At 49.0% G+C, this 26,269-nt stretch overlaps 1 protein-coding gene across 3 annotated transcripts; it reads right to left on the reverse strand.

Moving 5' to 3' along the window:
* Nucleotides 1-955: 955 nt before the first annotated feature.
* On the reverse strand, nucleotides 956-25,771 carry ATAT1 (alpha tubulin acetyltransferase 1). 3 transcript variants are annotated; one of them, XM_044305566.1, is made up of 13 exons: nucleotides 25,323-25,771; nucleotides 23,472-23,677; nucleotides 20,765-20,825; nucleotides 20,527-20,618; nucleotides 18,375-18,435; nucleotides 16,611-16,724; nucleotides 16,236-16,337; nucleotides 15,683-15,728; nucleotides 11,068-11,139; nucleotides 10,722-10,938; nucleotides 3,882-3,979; nucleotides 2,980-3,016; nucleotides 956-1,261 (listed from the first exon to the last, which is right to left on the reverse strand). In XM_044305566.1, the coding sequence occupies exons 2-13, from the start codon at nucleotides 23,564-23,566 to the stop codon at nucleotides 1,051-1,053; spliced, it is 1,206 nt and encodes a 401-aa protein (XP_044161501.1). In that variant the 5' UTR covers nucleotides 23,567-23,677; nucleotides 25,323-25,771; the 3' UTR covers nucleotides 956-1,050. The 3 variants fall into 3 exon arrangements, with proteins under 3 accessions (XP_044161501.1, XP_044161502.1, XP_044161503.1); XM_044305568.1 differs by lacking the exon at nucleotides 2,980-3,016 and having other exon boundaries at nucleotides 1,082-1,261; XM_044305567.1 differs by lacking the exons at nucleotides 2,980-3,016; nucleotides 3,882-3,979.
* Nucleotides 25,772-26,269: the final 498 nt, after the last annotated feature.

Below are 26,269 nucleotides of genomic sequence, written 5' to 3' on the forward strand. Positions count from 1 at the left end.
TCTTCACAGCTCCTTTGGAAAATGAAAGGTGGAATCTGACTGGTTGCTATGGGCAACTAAGCCAGTTCTACTTTACACCAGTTTGATGAATCCCCCCCCTCCCCCTGCGGGCACTTGATAAAACATCATTATTACCGGTCAAATCCGGGCATCCGTCATCATTATCAACCCTATTTAACCAGGCATACTGCCTTGCTAGGGTTGATCCTGATGCGTAAAACGATAACTTATTTAAGTCGCTCCTTTTTCCCGTTCCAGAAAAGTCACTTTTTACCAGTATGTAAACAACCAGAGCGCCTCCGACCCGTACTTCTGCGCCGCAGTCTACACTATTGGTGCATTCGCAGTGCATCTGGCCTCTGCTTTTCCAGCAGCGCAGAAGACAACTGCGCATGCGCCGACGATGTCATCCTCCACCTGGAAGAAGAGGCTCGGAGTTGATTTGGATAGAGGATGATGTCATTAGTGCACGCGCAGTTTTCACCTGTGCTGCTGGGAAACATGCGGCCGTACTGTAGACCACGGCAGAGGCCCGATTTTATAGAACCAAGTGAGGAGCCTGGTCCAGTCAATCACGGGGGGGGGGGGGGGGGGGGGGGGGGAGGCGGCGGCGGCGGCAAGAGGTGCTTCAAGGGGCACCGAAGACCTAATTTAGATAATCGGTAAAAAGTGACAAATCAGGAACGATAAAGTGGACAGACAGAAATAAGGTTTCGTTTTTACTCATCAGGATCAACCCTAGCAGGCATTATGCCTGGCTGAATAGGGTTGATGCTGATGACCGATGCTCTTATTCCCATCTTGGACATTGATGGCAAATCACTGGGATAGGCGCGAGTCAAACAATGGGCCAACCCCTTTAAATCATAACATTCTGGCTGCCTGCAGTCACCACTAGGGGGAGCTCACAATTATGGAGAAATCCCTGGACTAATGACACGTACAGTACAGATTATTAGAATGATAAATAAAAATGGTTTATTCCGATATAAAATATGAATTTATAATAAAAGTGTCCGTGCCACGTTTTATCCTCTGGGGTGCCCTCCGTCACCATGGGCGTGTTCCCCGCATCTCCTGCTTCCGCTTCACCCACTGTGCGTTCATGACTGTCCCCAGCACAGTCCATGATGGTTTCTCCTTGAAGTCATCGGGGCTGTAGGGTTGAGTCTGCTCCAGGACTTTTATTGGACTTTTTACGGCTTTGTCTGGCTGATTATTCCTGGTTAGGAGGTCGTCTCCAGCCGCTCCTCTGTGACCCCTGCAGAGAGGCCATTACAGACGGTAATAAAACAGGGAAGGGGCACAGCCTTTACACGTGTAATACTGGGGGGACTCTTTACAGTGTCCCCCGTTTGAACAGGATGGCACTGACCATGCTCCACTTAAAGTGGGCTTCCGAAACAAAAGACAAATACAGCACTCGGCCACCTCCAGCCGTCCTATCCAGTTGAACAGAGCGACGGTCGAGCATCCAAATAGGGGATCACTCCTCTCCCCCCCCCCCCCGGATTGGTGGGGGGTAACACAGTCAAACCCTCAAGGATCAGACACTTATCACCTAATTTGTGGATTAGAGATCAGTTTAATGGGGTTCTCCGGGAACCTCTGCAGCCAACTGGCTTCAGCAGTGACGTGGCCACAAATAGCACATTACAGCTGAAGCCAGTCATTGGTTGCCGCAGAGCACGTGACCATGCCCATGCTGTGCCAAATGTCAACACAGCAGGAACTGGAACATGGTCACAGCTTTGGCAGCGTGGAGGACAGGAGTGGCGGGGGGCAGGTAAGTATGAACCTTCAGTTTGGAGAGGCAGGCTGCAAAAAACAGAATTTTCCTGGAGAATCCCTTTAAATCTTGCAACTAACTCCGACTACCTGCAACCACCACTAGAGGGAGCTTACTCTATATGACTTCTCCAGAGCTGTACTAAACTTAATGCAGTGAGCTCCCCCTACTGGTGGCAACAGGTGAACAGAATTTTGATCATTAAAGGGATTCTGTCACCTCCCCTCAGCCAAAAAACGATTTAAAAGCAGCCATGCAGCACAGCTTACCTGGATTAGGCTGTGCTCTTTTATCTTGAAATCCGTCCAGCAGTTACTTAAAAAAACGACTTTGATCAATAAGGAAATGCGTCCTGAAGGTGCCCAGAGGGGCGTTTTTTTCTTCCTAGTGAGCCCAGTACCGCCCCTCTTTCAGTGCCCAGCCCGCCTTCCTTGTACTGTCTAACCGCCGCCCCCAGCCTGCCACAGCCTCCCCTCCCTCTCCTCCCCCTCCCTCACGCCGAACGAAGTCTCGCACAGGCGCAGTACCCACTGAGGGCTGCGCCTGTGCGATCATCAGGAGACTGAGGGCGGCAGCTTCATCTTCGTCACTGGGCATGCGCCGAGCCCAGTGACGTCCGATGCTCGCTCTTCCCTCAGTCAGCAGGGAAGAGCGAGCATCGGACGTCACTGGGCTCGGCGCATGCCCAGTGACGAAGATGAAGCTGCCGCCCTCAGTCTCCTGATGATCGCACAGGCGCAGCCCTCAGTGGGTACTGCGCCTGTGCGAGACTTCGTTCGGCGTGAGGGAGGGGGAGGAGAGGCTGTGGCAGGCTGGGGGCGGTTAGACAGTGCAAGGAAGGCGGGCTGGGCACTGTAAGAGGTGCGGTACTGGGCTCACTAAGAAGAAAAAAAACGCCCCTCTGGGCACCTTCAGGACGCATTTCCTTATCGATCAAAGTCGTTTTTTGAAGTAACTGCTGGACGGATTTCAAGATAAAAGAGCACAGCCTAATCCAGGTAAGCTGTGCTGCATGGCTGCTTTTAAATCGTTTTTTGGCTGAGGGGAGGTGACAGAATCCCTTTAACTTTTTTTAGTGCCAGGCACCGGAGCAGTGCCATGGTTTACCTTAGGGTGGGAAAAACAAGTCTAACCCCCCCCCCCCCCCCCCCCCCGCCCCAATAAAGTGTATTATATCAAGTGACTCTCACCTTTCTCCTGCTTCTTTTTGCTCTTCTTTAGTGTCCACTGGAGGAAGAGGATAGAAATATAGAATATACGAGTCAAATCACCTCTAAACACAAAGGACATAGAGGAAAGCAGGCGCTCATCCTATGTGCCGTAGAATGACAGCAACAAAGGGCCCATATCCTGAGAAGTGCAGGGGCCACAAGGCTCCTGTGAGCCCCTGAAACCCTTTGGTTCTGCAGAGATTTTCATTACAGGAAATATTGGACACAGCGGAGAAAAGCTTAAAATGATTGTGACGCCACCCCATAAAAATCTGTCACTATATCATCTAACACTACGACATCAGGTCATAGTAATTCTTTAATGTTAGTGAGAGAAAAATTTACTTGCAGTACCATGGCTGACCACATGGTGTGCTGTTCAAGAATGCTTTGATTTGGGCACATGTGATAATGTACGACAGTGCCACCTAGAGGTGGAAGTATAAAGTGCAGGAATTTTAATATTTTCCTTTTCAGCAAAATACTATACTATGTATCAGTGGAGGTAAAATGTAATCAGGCCGTTATCCTCACGGAGGATTGTCTAGGCTAGATTCAACAGTAGCAAACCCTCAGCTGTGAGAAGTATCAGATCTCTGTTGCTTTTGTGTCCATTCAGTGACAGCAAGCAGAGAAATACAATTTTTTGAGGAAATTGGTGAATTTCAAGGTGAGGAATAGTACAGAGTTGCAGATATGTTCATTATACAATGATTAAAGGGGTATTCCCAGATGAAGGCTTCACCCCTGAAAAGAAAAGGGGTCCCCCGACCCACCTGCGGCAGGAGGCTCCCCGGGCTTGTCGGGGCTCAAAGGTCATTTTGGGAATTCCCTCATCATTTGTATACGTGTGGAGGTGTATAGTATGAAGCTGCACCTACCTGTAGGTGGCGCCCTTTTCAGAAGCGGAGGGGAGGGACACGTGTGGCGGCTGTAGCAGTTCCTCTGAGCCATGAGTCCGCGGGAGAGGTTCATATCGCTGAGAGACAAAGCGACAGAGAGAGGGGCAGGGGAGGGATTGAGCAGGAGAGGGAAGTGGCGGGAAATGAAAGCGGAGCGACGTGAAATGCATGGAGAGCAGAGGACTGAAGAGACAAATGGCGTCATCAGCCCTGACAAGTGTCTGGAGAGACGTCCTCTACAGGTGACAAGACATCGATAAACACAGTCACATACTCAACATTCACAAAAACGGGCAGACAGCAGCAAAGGATTCTGGGAAATTGCTCTTTCCAATAGGAAACGGATGTAAAGTGGGTTCTGTACCTTTGATTACACTAAAAATAATGATATTGATGTACTTGCGCTTGCTCTGGGATTGCCATAGCAACCTCAACAGGCAAACATCCTGTCACATGACCTGCCTTGATTGTAACACATTTAGAAGAGTGGATGTGCATGCAGAGGACTTAGCTTAAGACAGGGCCCCAGGGCAAGCACAGCGGCGCGGGCCCCAGGGCAAGCACAGCGGCGCGGGCCCCAGGGCAAGCACAGCGGCGCGGGCCCCAGGGCAAGCACAGCGGCGCGGGCCCCAGGGCAAGCACAATAGTGCAGCCATGAAGAGATCAGGAGGCGAATAAGGTGAGTGAGTATTACAAAGTGTAAGAAGTTTTTAAAATAAAATTTACTGAGCTACAGATTTTTAAAGTACAGTCCTTCCAGGCACCTGTTTAGGTCACCTTTAAAGGGTGAAGCCCAAACTCCCCGTTACCAGATATGTAACCTGCTATATCAGCAAATTAGTCAAATGATTATATGGGCTGTCTGGTATTTTACAAGTGATAGTCTTTCCTTAGGATAGACTAGAAATATCTGATTGGTGGGGGTCCGACACCCTGCCCCCCGCCGACCAGTTGTTTTGCAGTAGCTCCGGTGCCAGAACTACAAAGCTCCATCTACTGTGTAGCGGACGGAGTCGGTAACTGCAGCGCTGTTCACATTGAAATGAATGGGAGCAACTCTGCGGTAACCAACTCCATCCGCTACACAATGGGCGCAGCTGTGCAATTCTGGCACCTGAGCTACTGTAAAACAACTGATCGACGGGGGGCAGGGTGTCGGACCACCGCCAGTCCGCTATTTGTGGTCTAAGGATAGACCATTACTTGTAAAATCCTGGACAAAGCCCTAGGGCACCAATGCCTGCAGTTTAGCACTACAGCTTATGGGTCTTGTCCAGCGTTATTTATCTACAGAATATCAAAGGGCCCTTCTCGGTTACATGTCTGGGAGTTCCCCTTTAAACATTACATTAGGGAATTTCATTTCAGAGGAATTGTCCATTACAATTTAATAGAACGGCTCAACTTCCAGGAGGAAAGCAGTCAGATAATATTCCTGCTGGGAAAGTGACCCAAAAATGGGACCTGGGATTGGTCTGACCGCAGGGTCTGCGCGGTCACCTCTACTATGACATAAATACATATCAGGCTCCACCGATGTCTTAGAATCCGTTAAAATTGTATGTAGACTTTTGTAGACACAAGATAAAAAAATGAGCATGCATCAATTAGAAATGTCCATTTAGTGTACACGGCTCCTAGGCAGACCTATGCGTCTCCATGGTTACGCTACAAACAAACCCTGATCCTACAGTCGTCTTCTACTCCATTATCTCCTGACCGCAGGACCAGACTACACGGCGTCTGCTTGTATTCTGCACCATGGAGTCACACAATTAGGCTCCATTCACACATCCGCAATTCCATTCCGCATTTTGCGGAACGGAATTGCGGACCCATACATTTCTATGGGGCCGCATGACGTGCAGCCCCGATCCGGAATTGTGGACCAGCACTTCCGGGTCCGCAATTCCGATCCTGAAAAAAATAGAACATGTCCTATTCTTGTCCGCAATAGCGGACAAGAATAGGCATATTCTCTTAGTGCCGGCAATGTGCGGTCCGCAAAACACACACGGATGTGTGAATGGACCCTTACTTACAGGGGAGCTTGGCGGGCTGTGGCTGATCCGCGGGGATGCTGGGAGTCGGAGTCAATATAGTAGACCTGAAATACTCCTTTAAGATACCCACTCACATTAACTCAGAAAGTGGAGACTCGCCCTCCGCCATTTATCTTCTGGCGGCCTCGCCCAGACACCCCCACAAGGCCATCTTTCCGTCTAACTTTGTGCATGACCATTACGGAAAAAACACCGAGCACTACACAGATCTCTTCATCATTTGCCTTCTTTATTGATCCAATCAAGTAGAATATGAACCGCCAAACTGTGCCCACCAGTCATCCCGCCGAACATGGAAATGGGCGTTGGGCACTGGCTGGCGCTTTAATAAGCCCTTCTTAAAAACGGAACATTGCAGAATTAAGGATATTATAAGTGTATAAAATGGTTAAATTAACATAAAAACCCCAACACATTCTTACAGCGGAGAGGACGGGCGTCCAGGAAGGGAGGGGGGGGGGGGGGTCACTGCTTGTCAATGGTGGTGGGATGAGCCAACGGCGACACCTAGTGGCTATGAAAAAAGGCTGTTCTACACACACAGAAAATACTGTCAGGGCATGCTGGGAAATGTAGTTCTGCAGAAGGTTGGAGACCTGGCGTGGACAGATTAGCGGGTAGCTCCCAGGGGCACAGTCCCCACTGCTCCTTGCCATCTTCAGATCCTCACAAGTGCAGCTGGCAGAGACTATAGCTCCCAATGGATGGCATCAAGCTGGAAAGGACATGTGTGAGGAGCCCAGTATACAGCCCCCTAGTGGAAGCTCCTAGCACGCAACAGTCTGACCCAGTAGAGACGTCTTATTGTGTGTAACGCTGCGGAGACGCTTCCGGAGTGTGACCGGTCTATAAAGCAAGGTTCTCATCCCCCTCATGGCCCAAGTTACGAAAATCTCTGGAGAATATAAAGTATTCTCTGAAAGTGCAAAATAATTAGCCCTTATTGTGGATCTCCGACCCCCGGTGTAGGAGGGATGTCATGAATACCAATTAATGACCAGGACGGACAATAGTCCATTTCAGCATATACCCCAGCAAGCAGCGACCTGTGGTCAGGCAGGAGAAGAAACTCTTCAAATTTAAAAATATAGGTTATTAAAGGGGTTTTCCGGGATTTCTGATAGTTCATCCTCAGGATAGGACATTACGGATTTTAGACGCTCTATGACACACATCTTTCATGCTCTGACACCTGTCCATGGAGCTCCATTTTGCTTCTTTCTGGCTAGTCTTGTCTCTTTCATGGAGTTTAGATTATAGGACAAAAAAAAAATTAAAAAAAATCCATATTTTTCTGTAAAAGATTTTTTATTTTAATGAGATCCTTAAAGGAGCATTCCAGGATCTTACTATTTGGGGCTTACTATCTCTCCTTGCGGAGAGAGCGCCTTTAAGGGGTTGTCTCATCACAGACGATGGGGGCATATTGCTAGGATAAGCCCCCATTGTCCGATAGGTGCGAGTCCCACAACCTATATTGAGAACGGAGCCCCAAAAGTGTCGGAGAGCGCATGCGCAGCCGCCATCCATCAACTGTCTATGGGGCCGTTGAAAATAGCCAGGTTTCCGTCGGGCCCATAGAAGTGTATGGGAGTGGTGGCCGGTGATGCGTGGTGCGCTCCCATTCACTTCTATGGGGAGGGCGCTTGGTAGTGGCCGGACCGGAGTCCTTCAGCCACAACTTTGCGAGGCTCCGTTTCCGATATGGGACCCGCACCTATAAGACAATGGGGGGCATAGCCTAGCGATATGCTCCCATTTTCTGAGATGAGACAACCCCTTTAATCAGCGTGAGGAGGCTTATAGGCCATGCATGCTCCTCTGGAATTCTGGGAAGCAAATGAGCTCTAAACAAGCTCTGCCTCTAATGCCACCAGATGTACGGCAGCTATCCTATAAGTCAGGCATGCTCAACCTGCGGCCCGCCAGCTGTTGTAAAACTACAACTCCCACAATGCCCTGCTGTAGGCTGCTCGGGCATGCTGGGAGTTGTAGTTTTGCAACAGCTGGAGGGCCGCAGGTTGAGCATGCCTGCTACAAGTCAATGTTTGACCCTTTATATAGGCCTTGAGACATGACTCGTATATTAAATAAGCCAGTACCTCATCTGCAGACAGCTGTGATTGCCCCTAGTCAGTGCAGAGCAGAGTACTGGCTTAACTGGGATTTTACTACTGATGGCCTATCCTGGTCTGACCTGACACCCTCGCCGATCAGCTCTCTCAAGACAGTTCTGCCGCCGTAACTCCACAGCGCTGTCCATGGTGTAGTGGAGGGAGCTGGTTACTGCAGCGCTGATGCTCTAGGGCCCCCGCAGAGCAGCTTATCGGCGGGGGTGCGGAGTGTTGGTTCCCCGCCAATCTAATACTGATGGCCTATCTGGAGGAAAGGCCATCAATAGTAAAATCCTGGACAACCCCTCTAATAAACTTTTTTTTTTAGGAATTTCTTGTCCGGCATAACCACATCTTAGTGTTTGTACGTCATTTCTCTGCCCTCCTCACACATAGTCTCTGATCCTCACACGACCTCCTTCTTTGCTCTCCTCTGCGTCTCACACGGTCGTCTATGGTCTCGATTTCTCACGTGTCTCTCCCCTACTCTGGAACGCACTATCGCAGAACATCAGACTCTCCCCCAACTTTAAAACCTTCAAAAGCAACCTGAAAGCCCAGGAAAGCCTGTCCCCTGCAATGACCCTGCTGCCACCGCACATCCAGACAAGCAGCTTCTGCCCTCACTTACTGTGTCCTTCCCCTCTCGCTTGTAGATTGTAAGCTCTCATGGTCCTCTCCCCCTCTGTCCGTCGCTGAATCCATGCAAATTGCGCTCGTTTTCCTTTTATATTCTGTATGGAAACCTTTATCACCTGTACAGCACCGACCACTTAATGGCACTTTATAATAAATAATACGAGACATGAGGGGTAACACATCATTAACCCCAAAAAAAAACACCAATTGGGCCCGACCGCCGTCCCCTCCTAAGCAAAAAGAGCCCACAAGCACACCAATAGCCAGGTCATTTCCCAAGTAGTAAGTTGGATGGAATTACTAATCTTGGTGGGTTCGGGACAATAAATAACATAAAAATGTAAAAACTAATATTTATTCACTTCACCAGGACACGACAGATTAACTTCTAAATATGAAATAAATAAAAAACCTATCTGCCTGTAGTATGAGAACCATGGCGCCACCCTGTGGTGGACAACGCTGACTGCATGCTCCGGATGGCTATTGTGCTCTGTACATGGCAGTGTATGCCACCGGCCCTTCCCTGCTGCTCGGATACAGTATAATGACTCCTTGGCAATACTCAGTCTTCCCCTACTGGGACCCCCGGCGCTCAGCCATAATCTATGGGGAAACCTGGCAGTAACTGCTCAATTCTCCTGCAGTGCCCCTAGAGGGGAAAGGAAGAATTACAGGGTTTCCATTCAAATCAATAGGTTGTCTGCGTAACGCCAGACAGGACGAGAGATGCTCTATGTAACTGCTCTGAACAGAAGAGACCCCTCTGGGTTTGTTTTAGCGTAGACAACCCCCTTTAATAACCACCGAGTTACGGAATTGCCAAGTCAGCAATGCAAGTTGTTTTCTAACTGGACAATTTTCCATTAGAAAATGCACTAAAATCTACTTGCATATACAGTTATGGGACCGACCTGCCATCTACGGCTACCATAGATCACGACGGGCTCATTTCCTCACCATTTTCAGGCAATGACCCCATGGACTGACCTCACGACATTGGCTCCTCTATATGTCCGACTCTTCTGACAATTTCTACAAAGTTCTGCAACGTCGTTCCTGTTTTTTGTTTTTTTTTCTCCCCCCTTGTTCCCAAAGTGAAAAAAAAAAAAAGTTATAAAATGTAAAATCCATTGAGAACCTCAGACGGGAATCGTAGGAAATAAAAGAAATTCTCAAGGAAACCAATTTCCAATAAGGAAATACTCATTAACGCTACAGTCACTGGTACTGTGCAGGTCTATGGGGAATGATGCAGGGGGGGGGGGGGGGGAACATACGACGGCGATGGAGATCGGATTGTATAAAAGATCGGGTTAATGGTGAATGCTCTGAGGGCGGCTGAGGGAGCTGAAGAGAGGAAAGGCAGGGAAGATAGAGGAAAGGAAGGAGAGACAAGAAGAAGAAAAGATCTATAGTGACAGACAGACGGAAACATTGAGATCTGCCAGTGCACAATCACTTGCGCCCTCTCACTCCACCGTCGGCACAACTGGATCTCCAAGTGGTGGCTACATAGGTTATACAAGAGGTAGGAAAGAGGATGGAAGCAGGACAGACCCTTCTTGCTTCACACAAGTTTATACAGGCCGGAATGGGAGTGATCGTACTTCACAGGTGTCAGAGAAAGAAGGGTTGGACATGTTGGATGCCAACATTCCTGATCCTTGGGTTCCACAAGAGATAAGCCACCAACAGAGGTTGTCTGGCAGCGGCTTATTCCCCTCGCTCATACATGCCCATGTGGCCGAGCTGAGGATGCATGTTGTACGGCGGTTGGGAGGAACAGCTGTCAGATGGCCAATCTATATGTGGATCCAGTTGTGCTCAACAAGTGTCCGATCAACTCTCTTACCTGGGAGGACTGTAAGACATTGCAAGCGTCAGCAGGCACACACACAACATCCCGACAACCTGGTCTACAGCTCCTTCTTCTGTAGAGCGCTCAGACATGTGATATCGGAGCGCTCTACCAGTACGAGCTGTCACCTAAACCCCATTACCTGGTCCTTCTCCTCTGGGAAGGATCCTCCTGTTCACCGCTGGCCGCTCTTTGGAGGGAGTGAGGTCTACAAGTTCTGAGCGACTTCACAAAGTCCTCTTCTCCAGGAATGTGTCTGGGGCAGGCCCGCGTGGGAGAAGAACCAAGACTGCTGGCACGGCTAAGAGAGGACTGCGCCTGGCTGAAGGGCCAAGGAAGGCCTTCCTCATGTTTCAAAACTTAAAGGAGGGAAAGAAAATTAATCGGCTTAGTCCCAAGAACTGACTTCAAAGTCCCCCCTCCCCAATCCCGGGGACTAGCTCACACAATACACAGAAACCAGGGCCCATCTATTCCCCAGTCCTTACAGTCTCTCTCAGACAGGGAGTACGGCTTGATCTCTCCTTCTGCTCGCTTGGGAGGCATTTTCCTTCCAGGGGCTGAAAAAAAGTGCAACAAAAAAAAAAAAAAAAACAAACACACATTATGAGACTTCACTGTCTGTGATAGGGGGGGCCCCGCACGTTTGGGTCCCGCTCATGCTCCGGGGTGCTATGCTAGGGGCAGGAAAATCTATATCAGGGGGAGAGAGAGGGACACTGAGTCCACTCTAGGGAAAGGCAGGGAACAGATATACAGGTTCATTTGAGCAAAACTGGGCCTCATTTATCAAAACAGTCAAACAAATTGGCCTTGTTGCCCATAGCAACCCATCACAGAATGGCTAAGCACAGTAAGGACAGATTTCATTTTCGTTTTGTTAAATGAGGCCCGTTTCATTACGGAGAAAACCCTGAGACAGACAGACCTACTAACCAGCAGCATAAATGGTTTGGATGGTGCTGTAATATATATTGGCACCACTAGGGGGCAATGTGTATAACAGCATCTATTAATCCAACTACGGTTCGCCCCCTGGTGGCGGCAACCTCCAAAATAAGTGTATGGGTAATCCTACTGGGGAGAAACACCCCGGAATTATTTATGCTACTGGTTTCTCTGGTTTCAACTGGTAATGTGACAAAATCCTGTGGAAGAGATCAATGTGATAATGACCCCCACAGCTAAAGAAAATGATAACCAGTACAGAAAAGAACAAGAAAGGAATCAAGGGGGTAAGGTGCACAAAATAGAAAAATCTGGGGGTTTGGGGTGGGGCTGCTCGTTTGCCTTACTGTCCAATTAGCAGGACGATCGTCGGGGTCCCTGTGAACAGTAGCGTCAGCTGCATGGAGTGAGGGATTGGAAGGTTATAAAGAGACTGGGTCATGAGTGGGACGAGAAGTAAAAACTGCAACATTATCTGCCTGGAGAATGGAGGCTGGGCAGCTGGAATCCAGAAGCGTACATACAAGACCGTATGGGATCCTTAAAGTGTAACAGTCAATTTTTATTTTATTTTTGTACTGTATCGGGGCAGTGATACTGAGCATTTTTGTAATATACTTTCATTACTGAAATCATACATTTCTATGAGAAAAATAGCTCTAAAGTGGCCCATTTTGAGCCTTAGTAACGCTCCTCTGTCTTCTGTTTACATAACTGTGGAGACACTGACTGTAAACAGAAGACAGAGGAGCGTTACTGAGGCTCAGAGTGGGCCACTTTAGAGCTATTTTTCTCATAGAAATGTATGATTTCAGTAATGAAAGTATATTACAAAAATGGTCAGTATCATTGGCCCGATACAGTACAAAAAAAATAAATAATAAAATGAATTACACCAATTGCAAGAATGGGGGCCCTGTACCCCCTGCAATGAACAGAGCGGCTGGTCATACCCTTAAATAGGTATTCTGGTTGGTTGAAGTTAACTATTAGATCGCTGGGACCCCCACCGATCACGAGAACCCCCGCTGAAATGAACGGATCGGCATATGTGCGGCCGCTCCATTGCTTTCTATGGGAATTCCGGAGCTAGGTGAGCGCTGTACTCTGCTATCTCTGGAACTCCCATAGAAATTTAAAAAGCAGCCACGCGCACGGAGCGCTCCGCTCCGTTCCGTTCAGGGGGGTTCCAGGGGGTACGGTGAACCCGTTCTTGTGATTGGTAGGGGTCCCAGTGGTAGGACCCCCACCTGTGGAAAGGGGATAAAACTTTCACCAACCGGAATAACCCTTTAATGACTGCTGATGCGCCTTTTTATGGCCTGCACACGTTACGGAATATGCACAGTGTAGTTTTAGGATTTCCGAATCTGCAGCATTGTCAATTATGTTTGTGGTTTTAGCTGCGGATTTCACCCTCTTCCAATGAAGGGCGAGATCTTAGGCAAATCCGCACCAAAAACTGCTGTTTTGGTGCAGAAACTCGGAAATTTGCGCGGATCTTACGTGCATTCACCCGCCCTTGTTTGTGGGCGGACCTATGGGACCTCCTTGAAGAAGAAGCCCTGCACGGATATCCAGCACAGCCCTGAAGCGGGGCCTTGGCTGTATTTCAACCCTTTGATCGTGACGTTTTGGCGCCTTTCTAGTCACTTTTTAAAAGAGGGCGGGGGTGTGGTGGGAGAGGTGCGGCCTCCGGAAGAACAACAGATTTACCAAAATTCATGCCTAAATCTCCCCCATGGAATATTAATCTCAATGAGATTACAAAACGTCTGCAATATTTAGGAGATTATTTCGTGGAAAATAAATTTTCGTGCCCACACATTACACTAAAAAAATGCAAACTTAGATAACAATCGCAATAGTCTGAAGACTTATGAGGGGTGGTCCAGGGTTTTTTAAGCGACATTGACGGAAGTCCGCACCGGCTTCAATGTGAAATAATAAATGACATTAAAAAAAAAGGCCTCTTTCACACGGGCGTCGCGTGTGAGGGCCGGACAAGATGCGGGTGCGTTGCGAGAAAATGCACGAGTGCAAAGCGTCTTAATGCGTTTTGCACGCACGTGAGAAAAATCTGCATAATAAAATCTACAGAACACCTAAGCCAAACCCGAACTTCTTCACAGAAGTTCGGGTTTGGGTTAGGTGTTCTGTAGATTTTATTATTTTCCCTTATAACATGGTCATAATTAATAAGTAAGAATAAGAAGTAAAATGTCCATTGAGGGGTTAAAAATAACAAATTTAACTCACCCCATCCACTTTGGTCGCGTAGCGGATCTCCTCTTCTTTCTTCAGGACCTGCTAGGCTTGATAATGTCACTGTGCTCATCACGTGGTCCATCACCATGGTGATGGACCATGTGATGAGCGCATTGACGTCACCACAGGTCCTTTACCCAGGTCCTGAAGAAAGTAGAAAGAAGAGGAGATCCGCTGCGCGATCAAGTGGATGGGGTGAGTTAAATTTGTTTATTATTTTTAACCCCTCCAGCCCTATTTTACTATGCATTCTGTATTAAGAATGCTATTATTTTCCCTTAGAACCATGTTATAAGGGAAAATAATAAAGATCGGGTCCCCATGCCGATCGTCTCCTAGCAACCGTGCGTGAAAAATCGCACCACATCCGCACTTGCTTGCGATTTTCAAGCAACCCCATTCACTTCTATGGGGCTTGCGTTGCGTCAAAAATGCACAATATAGAGCTTGCTGCGATTTTCACGCAACGCACAAGTGATGCGTCAAAATCGCCGCTTACGTGCACAGCCCCATTGAAGTGAATGGGTCCGAATTCAGTGCGGGTGCAAAGCGTTCACCTCGCGCATGGCACCCGCGCAGGAATTCTCACCCGTGTGAAAGAGGCCTAAATCTCACTTTGTCCTTCATTTGTGCTTCAAAAAAATTCATATATACAATAATCAGTGCTGAAAAAACACAACTGGCTCATTGGGAGGCCCAAACAAAGATGCTTTTCTAATGGCGAGTGTGGGATAAGTGGACGCTAGAGGTCTCTGAGGCCACTTATCCTGGGAGAACGCAATACGATTAGAGGAGTTTTACATCCACGTTGTCCATTCTTCCCCCCCCCCCATTTCTTCTGATATCAGAGGAAGTGGAGGGGGGGGGGGGTCTTCTTGTAGGCCAATTAGTTTTCAGTAAAGCATTAGGAATGTAGAAACCTTCGGAGGAATCTGGGCTCCACTGTACGACACAAGGATAGCAAACCTTAGCGTACGTTGCACACTATCTTCTGGGCTGCAGCCACTGGCTCATAGGCCAATATGTAAGCGGAGCATGTTCCCCTTCAGACGGCCCATGTCTCTAGGGTAGGGATGATCAACCTGCGGCTCTCCAGCTGTTGCAAAACTACAACTCCCAGTATGCCTACAGAAGGGATGGCCAACCTGTGGCAAAACTACAATTCCCACCATGTCCTGCTGTAGGAAGCCTGGGCATGCTGGGAGTTGTAGTTTTGCAACAGCTGGAGAGCCGGAGGTTGGCCATCCCTGCTCTAGGCGGTACCTGCAGTGTCACAGCATTGTGCCTTAAAGGGAGTGTGTCACCAGGAAGTTCAGTGACAAACCAGGCACACTGCCTAGTAGGTTTGGCTCAGCTGAATGTAATGGCACCTTTCACTTAGCGATCCATTGCTTCAAACTTTGAATCCATATGCAAATGAGCAGTTAAGTGCACCGAAGGCGGGCCCAAGACACTCTGTGCACCTTTTCTTCTGCCAGTCCCTCCCTCTACTGAGTCCTGCGCAGTCATCTCGCCTGGCTCTGTCAATCAAGAACAGAAGGAGGGGCTAGTAGAGGAAGCAGGTGGAGCACGGGTGCACAGAGTCCGTCTGGGGTGCACTTAACTGCCGATTTGCATATAGATTAAATGTACCTTTTTTTCTAGAATGAATGAACGGATCGCTAAGTGGAAGGTATCATTACATTCACAGATCTCCATTAAAAGGTGAGGTGCAGCGCAGGATTGCGTGATGCAATAAGACTTCAGAACAGTTGGCGTGGCTTTGATATGTTGATCAAGGGCCGTGTCTGGTGTTGCAGCATTCACTTGAATGGGATGACCTGCAATACCGGACACGGCCCATGGAGTGGCGCTGTTTCTTCTATCTCACATGAAGTCATCTCTTACCTTTCCTGTCTCTAAAAAAACCTTCAAAGACGACAAAATTGTTAACCTGAAAAGAAGAAAAAAAATATACATCAAATCCAAGAGTAACCAGAAGGGGCGCTCTACTGAGCCCCTCGGCCACTAAGAAACACTGAAAGGGCTGACAGGACCCCAATCAAGGCGTGGTTAGGTGGTCCTGGGGCCCCCACTGACTGAATCCCAAATGTCCGCGATCGGCATTACCGCCAGTTGTGGACATTAGACGCAGGTGCCCTGCTGTACGAAACATTTTTAAAGACCTGACATGTGATGCATTATTACGTCACATGTCAGAAAAGGATTAAAGAGTTAGTCCCATCTGGCAATTGATTGATGGCATGACGCTAGGCTATGCTATCAATGTCAGATAGGTGCGAGTCTCCTGATACCTGCACTTATCTCCAGAACGGCGCCCCCGAAGTAATGGACAGCACACCACGCTTGTGCGGCATGCTCTCCATTTACTGCTTCTGAAAATAGCAGAGTCAGCTGTTTTTGGAAATCCCATAGCGGTGAATAGGAGGGAATCTCTTACCTGCGGGATAGTGGAGTGAAGGTTGTAATGTTTCCGCAGGAAGGAAAGGAACTTCTCAGACGGTCGGTCAATGGCAAGATGCTGGGGCTCAACCTGCTCAGTCTGGAAGGAGAAGGAACACAAGGGGGGACAAGAGGCATCCATGAAATATTAAAGTGGCTGTGAAGGAATAGAAAAACATGACTGCTTTCTACCAGAAACATCATCTCAGCCGGATTGAGTCTGATATCGCAGACGGAACTGAATGTGGCAGAGCTGCAATGCCACGAACAACCTGTGGACTGGTGTGGCGCTGTTTTTAGAAGAAAGCTGCCATGTTTCACGGATAATATACAATCCACTCCACACATAGCGAGGTCCGTGTACGACACTTACTCTGAGCATGAAGGCGAATAGTTCCTTCCCAAATCCGTGACGCTGGAGGGATTCATGAATGTAGAAATCCAGAATACACAGCGGCTCTGCTTCTATATGGGATCCGGAGCGGTCCTAGGAGGGAGGCATCGCGTTATATACAGAAGTCTCCCCCAATGTCACCATTACCAACGCTGAGATTCTGAGGGAGGATTATAAGACGGAAAGCAGCCTAAAAGTGTCCCAAATCAGAGAGCTGGGTGACGTCTTTTGTCATTTTAAAGGGGTCTTCTGGGACTTAAAGGGAATGTGAAAGTGACCATAAGAAAAATCGCCAAAAAGTTATCTGCCAGTTAAAACCAGATAGTGACATCCTTTATTCTAACCGGTTTTTATTTTCTGATTGCAGATTTCTTTATTCTTCTTCTGAACAGGATTATGGGGGCGGCCATCTTGCCTGAGCTGCTGTTAACAGCATTTAGAAAACTGCTTTACGGCAGCCCCATGGTCCATAGACACAGTGGTCAGGAGGGGACCTCATTGACTTCTATGGGTGCGTTTTCTTGACATTCTCTGTGACCTGTGCAGAGGTCATTGTACAAGGAAAGAATAGAGAAGCTGTTGTGACTGGTGGATCTTGTCTTATCTGTACACAGAGGTGGTATCATTACAGGCAGGATCAGAGGGATAGATAAGCAGATAATTGGAGTGAAGTGATCTGTCCAGTGGCGCTTACTATTAGGCTTGGTGGCCAGTGCAAAAACTGCAAGATTTTATGGTTTTTCTTTAAATATAGTTATTGACATTGGTACATTAAAAATAAGATCATCCAAAATCCTTTAAAAAAAGTTACCACCTTGCCGAGATGGAAGCACATGCTCAGCACCATCTTTCAACTGCCAACACCCTGATCTTCTGTTAGAAGCGGTGACAGTTAGAAGGCACCCCCCCCCCCCGAGCACCTGAGCAATGACCCCCCCCCCTGAGCAATGACACCCCCCGCTGAGCAATGACACCCCCCGAGCACCTGAGCAATGACATCCCCCCCGAGCACCTGAGCAATGACCCCCCCCCCCGAGCAATGACCCCCCCCCCCCCGAGCACCTGAGCAATGACCCCCCCCCCCCCCCCGAGCATTCACCTCCCTCCCCTGAGCATTCACCTCCCTCCCCTGAGCATTCACCTCCCTCCCCTGAGCACCTGAGCAATCACCTCCCTCCCCTGAGCAATGACCCCCCCCCCTGAGCACCTGAGCAATGACACCCCACCCTCAGCACCTGAGCAATGACACCCCACCCTCAGCACCTGAGCAATGACACCCCACCCTGAGCAGTCAGCTTGAAAGAAAACAAGCAGAGCAATGAATGTGGAGATCTCTGGATCCATGTGAGGTACAGGGCTGGTTCTAGCTTTGTTAGAAAGAGAATGTCATGTACTATATGATGTCTGATTTTTAACATTAATCATGGGATCACCCCTTTAACTAGGGGTTAACTGCTTTATAAAATCCTCTGTTCAGGACCCTTACTTTTGGAAAGCAGTTACCGACAGGTTCTCTCGCTCTGGAGGACCTGTCCTGTCCTGCTTTATACAGACAACCCACTGATATGAATGGACACTGTGTAATGCTTCAATTCCCCTGTGGGGGCGCTGCAGGGAAAACGAACACTTACTTCCAAGCTTCCCTACAGAATACAGCTGATCAGCAGGGGGGGGGGGGGGGGGGGAAGCTTATTGTCAAGGGATTGTTCAAAGCAGAGAACCCCTTTAGTGTACGTGTCTTACCAGTACAAATAACTTCTTATATCCGACCTTGAGGAAACCGATCACAACTCCCCGGCCGGCCCTGAAACAAGATCAGTGATAGAGTCACAGTGATTGAGGGGCACACGTGTCAAGGAGTTATAATACCTGAACAAAAGCATTTCTAAGCTTCAGTCTAGAAAACCTTGGTGTAGTGCAGAGAATATGGCCACCATTACAGTTCGCACAAGGTTATAGTGGTTTTCCAGGACTTCTATATTGATGACTGGTGGCTGCCGTCTGACTCCCGATGATCAACTGTTTCAAGAAGCCACCTCCTCTTCACAGCATTCAAGCACAGCGCCACACAGTATACAGTGACGATACTAGGTATTGCAGCTGAACCTCATTCACTTATAGGCATTGTGTCGCAAAGCATATTCTACATTTTTCAAACCAGCCCCTGGATCTGAATACTTTTGTAGTTGCATGTAATTAATAATCTCGTATAGCCAAAGAGTTACTCAATAAAACCTATCTGTGCAGCGCCACCTGCTGTTTGTTCTTTTTCTTATTTTTTTTGTCCGTCTCACTGAGCTGGTCGCACGTGCTCAATTTTTTATTTATGTTCTGTTAGAAGCTGTAACAGTTACAGAGAGAGAGAGCTGCAGCAGAAAGGACATGCCCCCGCTGAGCAGACAGGCTGAAGATATATTAGCAGAGCATTTGCTTAAGTGAATGGGGAGATCTCTGGACCCATGTGAGGTACGGGGCTGGTTCTAGCTTTGTTAGAAAGAGATTGTTATGTACTATATGATGTCATTCTTTACATCAATCATGGAACAACCCCTTTAAATAAGACTAACTTGCACAAATACCATGTGACCAACTGACATGACAGCAAAGCCCGAAGAAGAGAGCGCAGTGCTGGCATAAGCGTTGCCGCCCCTTCCAACAGTTGACTGGTGCTGGGAGTTGGACCCCCACCGATCGATCACATACTGATAACCTAAGTGGAGGTGAGGTCATAAATCTTCCCAGAAACCCCCCGGAAGGCTGGGGTATGCAACACTACGTAACTAAGCATAAATGCCAGTTTTGTAGATTAGAAAAGCTGGGTGACAACCCCAGTGGGGAGCCATACTGTACTAAGAAAATGAAACCTTAAAGGGGTATTCCGGGTGTTTGAATGTATCAGCTATCCACAGGAGGAAAGGAGATCACTATTAGAATGGTAAGGGTCCTACCACTGGGACCCCCCCACCGATTGCAAGAATGGGGGCACTGTACCTCCTGCAATGAACAGAGTGGCTGGTCAGCTGCGTCACCATGTGGTCATACCCTTAGGGTCCATTCAGACATCCGTGTGTGTTTTGCGGATCCGCAAAACATGGACAGCAGCATTTTGCGGACCGCATATCGCCGGCACTAATAGAATATGCCTATTCTTGTCCGCGGACAAGAATAGGACATGTTCTATTTTTTTTTTTCGGGAACGGAATTGCGGATCCGCATCGTGCTGCCCCATGGAAATGAATGGGTCCGCAATTTTGTTCCGCAAAATGCGGAACGAAATTGCGGACGTGTGAATGGGGCCTTAAAAGGGGTATTCTGGTTCCACAGGATCGGGGATAACTATTAGATCATGGGGGTCCTACCGCTGGGGCCCTGTACCTCTTGCAGCCCCCTGAAATGAATGGAGCGGCTGGTCGGACATGCGTGGTACTTCCGGAGATAGTGGAGCTCTGCACTCGGCCATCTCTGGAATTGTTAGAGAAATGAATGGAGGGGCGCACATGCCCAACCAGCTGCTGCATTCATTTCAGGGGCTGCAAGAGGTACAGGGCCCCAGTGGTAGGACCCCCACCGATCTAATAGTTATCCCTTATCCTGTGGATAGGGGATAACTTCAAACAAACAACCGGATTACCCCTTTAAGGGTATGACCACATGGCGACACGGCCTCACTTCGGTTGCACAAGCCACATTGGTTCTAATGAAACTAATTAGGACGACACTGTTTAGCCAGTCCGTATATTCTTAATGAGCGCTCGGAGTCGCGGGTGCCGCGCAGCCGCATACAGCGCAGACCGACTGAATAGTGCGGTACTAATTATTTTGTGGAACTTGACTAAAGCGTGCCCAAAGAAGAATTGCTCTTGGATACGGCAGAACACAACACAGGGGCGCTCACGTTTTTGGGGTGCAGTCCTTTAGGATATAGAGATGATGCTGATTTGTTTGCATCCGAGACGCGCTGGTTATGGGAGCAGGTAATCGCTGGGCCTGAAACAGAAGAGGCAGATACGGAACATGAGGACCTGTCATGCTTCTATACGCGCCCTCTAGTGGAAGGGGCAAGAATTACAACATGCAGATTGTTATGGGGCAGGTCACACACATGGAGGGGAGGTCACTAGATTATACGTTACCTTCGCGGACGCCTTCCCAATCTCATCTATGACCGCCGTGATTTGTCTCTGGGCCTCAGAGCTGAAAGACAAAAACATAATAATGTGTGACCACAATACAGTCCACTGGACAGGTCTGTGCACCCCGGATTACAGCGCCAGCCCCATGGCGCCCTCCCACTAATTACAGCGCCAGCCCCATGGCGCCCTCCCACTAATTACAGCGCCAGCCCCATGGCGCCCTCCCACTAATTACAGCGCCAGCCCCATGGCGCCCTCCCACTAATTACAGCGCCAGCCCCATGGCGCCCTCCCACTAATTACAGCGCCAGCCCCATGGCGCCCTCCCACTAATTACAGCGCCAGCCCCATGGCGCCCTCCCACTAATTACAGCGCCAGCCCCATGGCGCCCTCCCACTAATTACAGCACCAGCCCCATGGCGCCCTCCCGCTAATTACAGCACTAGCCCCATGGCGCCCCCCCGCTAATTACAGCACCAGCCCCAGGGCCCTCCCACTAATTACAGCGCCATCCCCATGGCGCCCTCCCACTAATTACAGCGCCATCCCCATGGCGCCCTCCCACTAATTACAGCGCCAGCCCCATGGCGCCCTCCCACTAATTACAGCGCCAGCCCCATGGCGCCCTCCCACTAATTACAGCGCCAGCCCCATGGCGCCCTCCCACTAATTACAGCGCCAGCCCCATGGCGCCCTCCCACTAATTACAGCGCCAGCCCCATGGCGCCCTCTCACTAATTACAGCACTAGCCCCATGGCGCCCCCCGCTAATTACAGCACCAGCCCCAGGGCCCTCCCACTAATGAGAGCGCCAGCCTCAGGGCCCTCCCACTAGTGACAGCGCCAACTACAATACCAAGAGAACATATTACTGTACCAGCCAAAATTAACCGTGTGATTATGTTGGCAGCCATGGTACCGACATAACAGCACCGGCCAACATGACTAAAACACAGTGACCCCATAGAATTCCCTACCACAGTACCCCCATAACAGTACCAGATCACGTCTCCATCCAGTACATGTTCCTGTACTGCCCTGTACGGGTCACCAGTGGATGCTTCCTGTGCATTTAGAAAGCCCCGGTGATTAGTATTTATTTTCCTTGCAGCGCCACCACAGGTGAAATTAAGTATGGCATACTTTCCATTGAAATCAATGGGCTGTTTGCGTAATGCATGCTGGGTCCTAAAGCTCTCTAGCCACACTGGCTGAAAGGGTCCTGAATAGGAAAAGCTCTTTACTAACTCTACCATAGGAAAGATATATTATCAACCAATCATATTCAAGCTCTTATGAGTCCCTCAATATAAGTGTGGTACACCTGTACTTCATGATTGAGCCTCACCCGCTTACCCCCCCCCCCCCCCTCGAAGACACGAACAATAAATGTTATGTTGTTATCCAAGGTCTGTACTGTGAGAAGCACTGTCCCCCATGGGTCAGTCTGGTCTGTGAGGAGGATTGTCTCCAGGGCAGTCTGGTTTCTAAACTGAGGAGGTTTGTCTCCCGAGACAGTCTGTGAGGAGCATTGTCCCCCGGGCAGTTAGTGTGGTCTGGACTGTGAGGAGCATTGTCCCCTGAGAAGGTCAGTCTGGTCTGTACTGTGAGGAGCATTGTCCTCCGGGGTGGCGAGTCTGATCTGGACTATGAGGAGTAGTGTCCCAGAGCGGTCAATTTGGTCTGAAATCTGAAGAGCATTGTACTCTAATGTGGTCATTCTGATCTGGACCGTGATGAGTATTGTCCACCAGGGAAGTCAGTCTGGTCTGTACTGTGAGGAACATTGTCCCCCGGGGAGGTTAGCATTGTCTGGACTGTGAGGAGCATTGTGTCCCAGGGCGATCAGTCTGGCCTGAAATGTGAGGAGAATTGTCCTACAGGGTGGTCAGTATGGTCTGGACTGTGGGGAGCATTGTCCCCTGGGGCATTCAGTCTGGTCTGAACTTGAACTGTAAGGGTCATTGCCCTGCCCTGTGCAGTCAGTCTGGCCTCTACTGTGAGAAGTATTGTCCCCCAGGAAGGTCAGTCTAGTCTGGTCTGTGAGGAGCATTGCCCTCCAGGGTGGTTAGTCTGGTCTGGACTGTGGGGAGCATTGTCCTCTGGGTTGGTAAGTCTGGTCTGTACTGTGAGGAGTATTGTGCCCCGAGGTGGTCAGTCTGGTCTGTAGAGTGAGGAGTATTGTCCCTCGAGGCAGTCAGTTTGCTCTGGACTGTGAGGAGCATTGTCTTCCGGGGTGGTCAGTCTGGTTTGTAGTGTGAGGAGTATTGTCCCCTGGGGCGGTCAGTCTAGTGTGTACTGCGAGGAGCATTGTCCCCAAGGCGGTCAGTCTGGTCTGTACGGTGGGGAGCATTGACAGCCAGGGCGGTCAGTCTGGTCAGTACGGTGGGGAGCATTGACAGCCAGGGCGGTCAGTCTGGTCAGGACTGTGTAGACCCTCAGACCCTAACGCTAAAGTGAAAATTTCACATGCAGCCCTGGAAGTGCAACCGAAGCTCATGAAAACCAATCTGGGCTGTGACCATCAATGTTACATGACTTCAAGACGCAAGTGGTCATACAGACACCTGCCAGTGACGCCGTATTGTCCACCATTGTCAATCATGTAGTCACATGGCCCAGGAGCTCCTAGGCCACACCCCCGAGGAAGCCCTGCATACACCTCCTACAGTGATACTGGTCAGTTACTGGTGTGCTCCTACATACTTGGAGACGATAGGCCGCCGTTGTGGGAGCAGGCTCCTGTCCAGCTTGCTGATTGGCTCCAGGAAGATCTTGTGTATGTCAAATTCAAACTCCATCTTGGTTGTGGGGGTTAAATGGTGATGCTACAGTTCAGTCCCAGAAGATAGGTCTGGAGTTAGAGTCATATCCCACCAGTGCCTCCTCTTATGGAAAGCAGCGGAGCCCACCTGTAAGAGAGAAGAAGAAGTAAATAGATGTGTGCAGCTCTCCAGGAGCCCGAGGGAACTGCGCGCTTATCCACAAGCGCCATGTGAACAGCGCCAAATAAATAATCAAAGCATTTCTGTCAATTCAGAACTGGACAGAATGCAGCTGTTATCGGGCCCGGAGCGACGGGGGCACCTCAGGCTGGACCCACCCTTGATTTGGCCAAGGTGCTGAGTCTGCATTGGTGTTGCGCGTTGTTTGTTTTCACGGACAGCGCACATACCCATTGATTTTAATGTGTCTGATCAAACCAGGCCAGGGGGTCACAGGAAAAAACCCACAGAGACATGAACTACTTTGGTCAAAACACAACCACTGAAGTATCCAGGTCCGTGAAAAATCACTGACGCTACAAGAATGGCGTCCATGTTTTTCACTGACCACTGATGGGAGATGTTCTGGAAACTCATTCATCCGAGCAGCGTCCGTCAAACGGACACAGGAATGTGAACAAGGCCTTAGGCCCCAGTCACGCGACCGTATTTTTGGTCTGCATTCGTTCTGCATTTTTTGCGGATAGGATTCGCACCAATTCGTTTCAATGAGTCCGCAAAAAGTGCGAACAGGACATCGTGTGCCGTCCACATCCGTATGTCCATTCCGTAGCCCTGCAAAAAAATAAATGATAAAACGTCCTATACTTGTCCGAAAAGAATAGGCATTGCTACAATGTATCCTCAAAAAAACGGATGTAACACGGAAGTCACCTGTATTTGTTGTGGATCTGCATTTTGCGGTCCACAAAATACACACGGTCGTGTGAATGCACCCTTAGGGCTCATGCACACGACCATAAGTATTTTGCAAATCGCAAAAAAAAAACAAAAAAAACTGATGACGTCCATTTTGCATCCGTTTTCTTTTTTTGCGGATCCATTATAACAATGCCTAAGTATAGGGCATGTTCTATCTTTTTTGCGGAGCTGCAAAACTGACATACGGGTGCCGACGGCACACTGTCCGCTTTTTTTGAGGACCCACTGAAAAGATCCTCAAAGAAAATCCGTAAAAAAAAAAAAAGCAGATCAAAAATATGTGAGCCCTTAAAGGGATTGTCCACTCCTTTACTATTCATGACCTTCAATATTTGATCAGCAGGGGTCCGACTCCCCGCACCCCCGCCAATCAGTTATTGCAGAGGAGCTCTGTCCGTCTCTGCCGATTCCCGCTTGTCGGACACACAGGAAATGCCTGCTCAGCCAATCACGTGACGGTGACCACCTCAGCCAGTGATTGGGCGACTGGGTATTTCCTGTGTGTCAAGACGGTACCAGGAAGTAGAGTCTAATGGGGACCCGGGCAGCGGAGAACTGGGGCGGCAGGGGATGGCGGAGTACTGCTTTTTTTTTTAACCCTGCGGATACCAACATGTACGATTCTACATGACGCCCCCAACAATCCATTCAAACCCCCTCCAAGCAAGGGCTGTGCTGTCAGGGTAGTCAGGGGCCCCAGTTCTAGCACTAGGACCCTGAGTGATCAGACATCCTTCACCTATAGAGACTGACATGGCTGGAAGACCCCTTAAAGGCCACTACAAAGGAGGGGCGTGAACTAGCCATACTCCAGGTAGGTACTGCCACAGACCTGTAAGTGCACACTTACCGTTACGTATGGATAGAGCCGGTGTACACATGGGGCGGCTAATACTCCATACGGTCAGCCTGTCTACCACGTACATGGGGCGCCCCCGAGACAAAAGACAACCGGCTCCAGATAAAGAGGCGAGAAGGGGCCTGACCACGTGACCGCCGCTTCCTCCAATCAGCGACGGCGAGTCCGCTTCCACCTGGCAACCGCTTTCTTAGCAACAGGATTTGACGCCCATTGATTGGTTAAGAAGGAAAAAAAGCTTTGCGGCTGTGGTATTAAACCGTGGCCACGCCCTCCCGCTGGGCTGCTCACGTGACCTCCCCTTCTGTCAGTCAGAAAAAGGTTGTGGGGGGAGGGGCTAGGAACCGGGCGGCCATATGTTCCTGTCAGGGCTCTTCCTTAGTGATGAGAATACAGAGCATTCAGTGGAGGCTTCCGTTCTAAGGTCTCTGGAAAGGAGTTGTTGGCTTGCGAGGGTCACCCACCTGTACAGATGGTGGTTTCTATGGAAACACCATCTAAAGAATTAAAGGGGTTGTCAGACATCCCAACCTGCAAAAACTCATTTCAGGGAGGTGCACTTCTCATTTCAGGGAGGGTTTTTTTTTGGTTTTTTTCACGAACTTTTTATTACATTTTCCAAACATATGAAGTATCTGCACACTTTTCTCTATGGTGTGGAGGACCGGGATCATTACCCTGCCCCAAATTATCATATTTATATATATGATTAAAGCATCCAGGGGGTGTGAATTTAACACTGGGGTAAATAATATAATTAAAATGGAGGGTTAAATGTGTAAATGTATTAAAAAAAAAAAATACATCTCTTTCAATAGTTATATAGCTACTGAATGAGACAGAAGGGATGCCTTTAACATATATATCTCCTTGAGAAGCCAATTTGACCCTAAAGGGTTAATTCAACCTGTAATCTAAACTCTGTCCTGTCACTTCTC

The sequence above is a fragment of the Bufo gargarizans genome, chromosome 9, assembly GCF_014858855.1.
Source record: "Bufo gargarizans isolate SCDJY-AF-19 chromosome 9, ASM1485885v1, whole genome shotgun sequence".
Classification (NCBI taxonomy): Eukaryota; Metazoa; Chordata; class Amphibia; order Anura; family Bufonidae; genus Bufo; species Bufo gargarizans.

What these genes read in the sequence shown, in the direction of transcription:
- ATAT1 (XM_044305566.1), bottom strand. Translation starts at nt 23,566, where the DNA reads ATGGAGTTTGAATTTGACATACACAAGATCTTCCTGGAGCCAATCAGC. An exon ending in ATAAGAAGTTATTTGTACTG is followed by an intron (nt 16,725 to 18,374) that starts GTAAGACACGTA and finishes CCTCCCTCCTAG; the next exon opens with GACCGCTCCGGATCCCATAT. An exon ending in CTCCCTGTCTGAGAGAGACT is followed by an intron (nt 10,939 to 11,067) that starts GTAAGGACTGGG and finishes CCCTCCTTTAAG; the next exon opens with TTTTGAAACATGAGGAAGGC.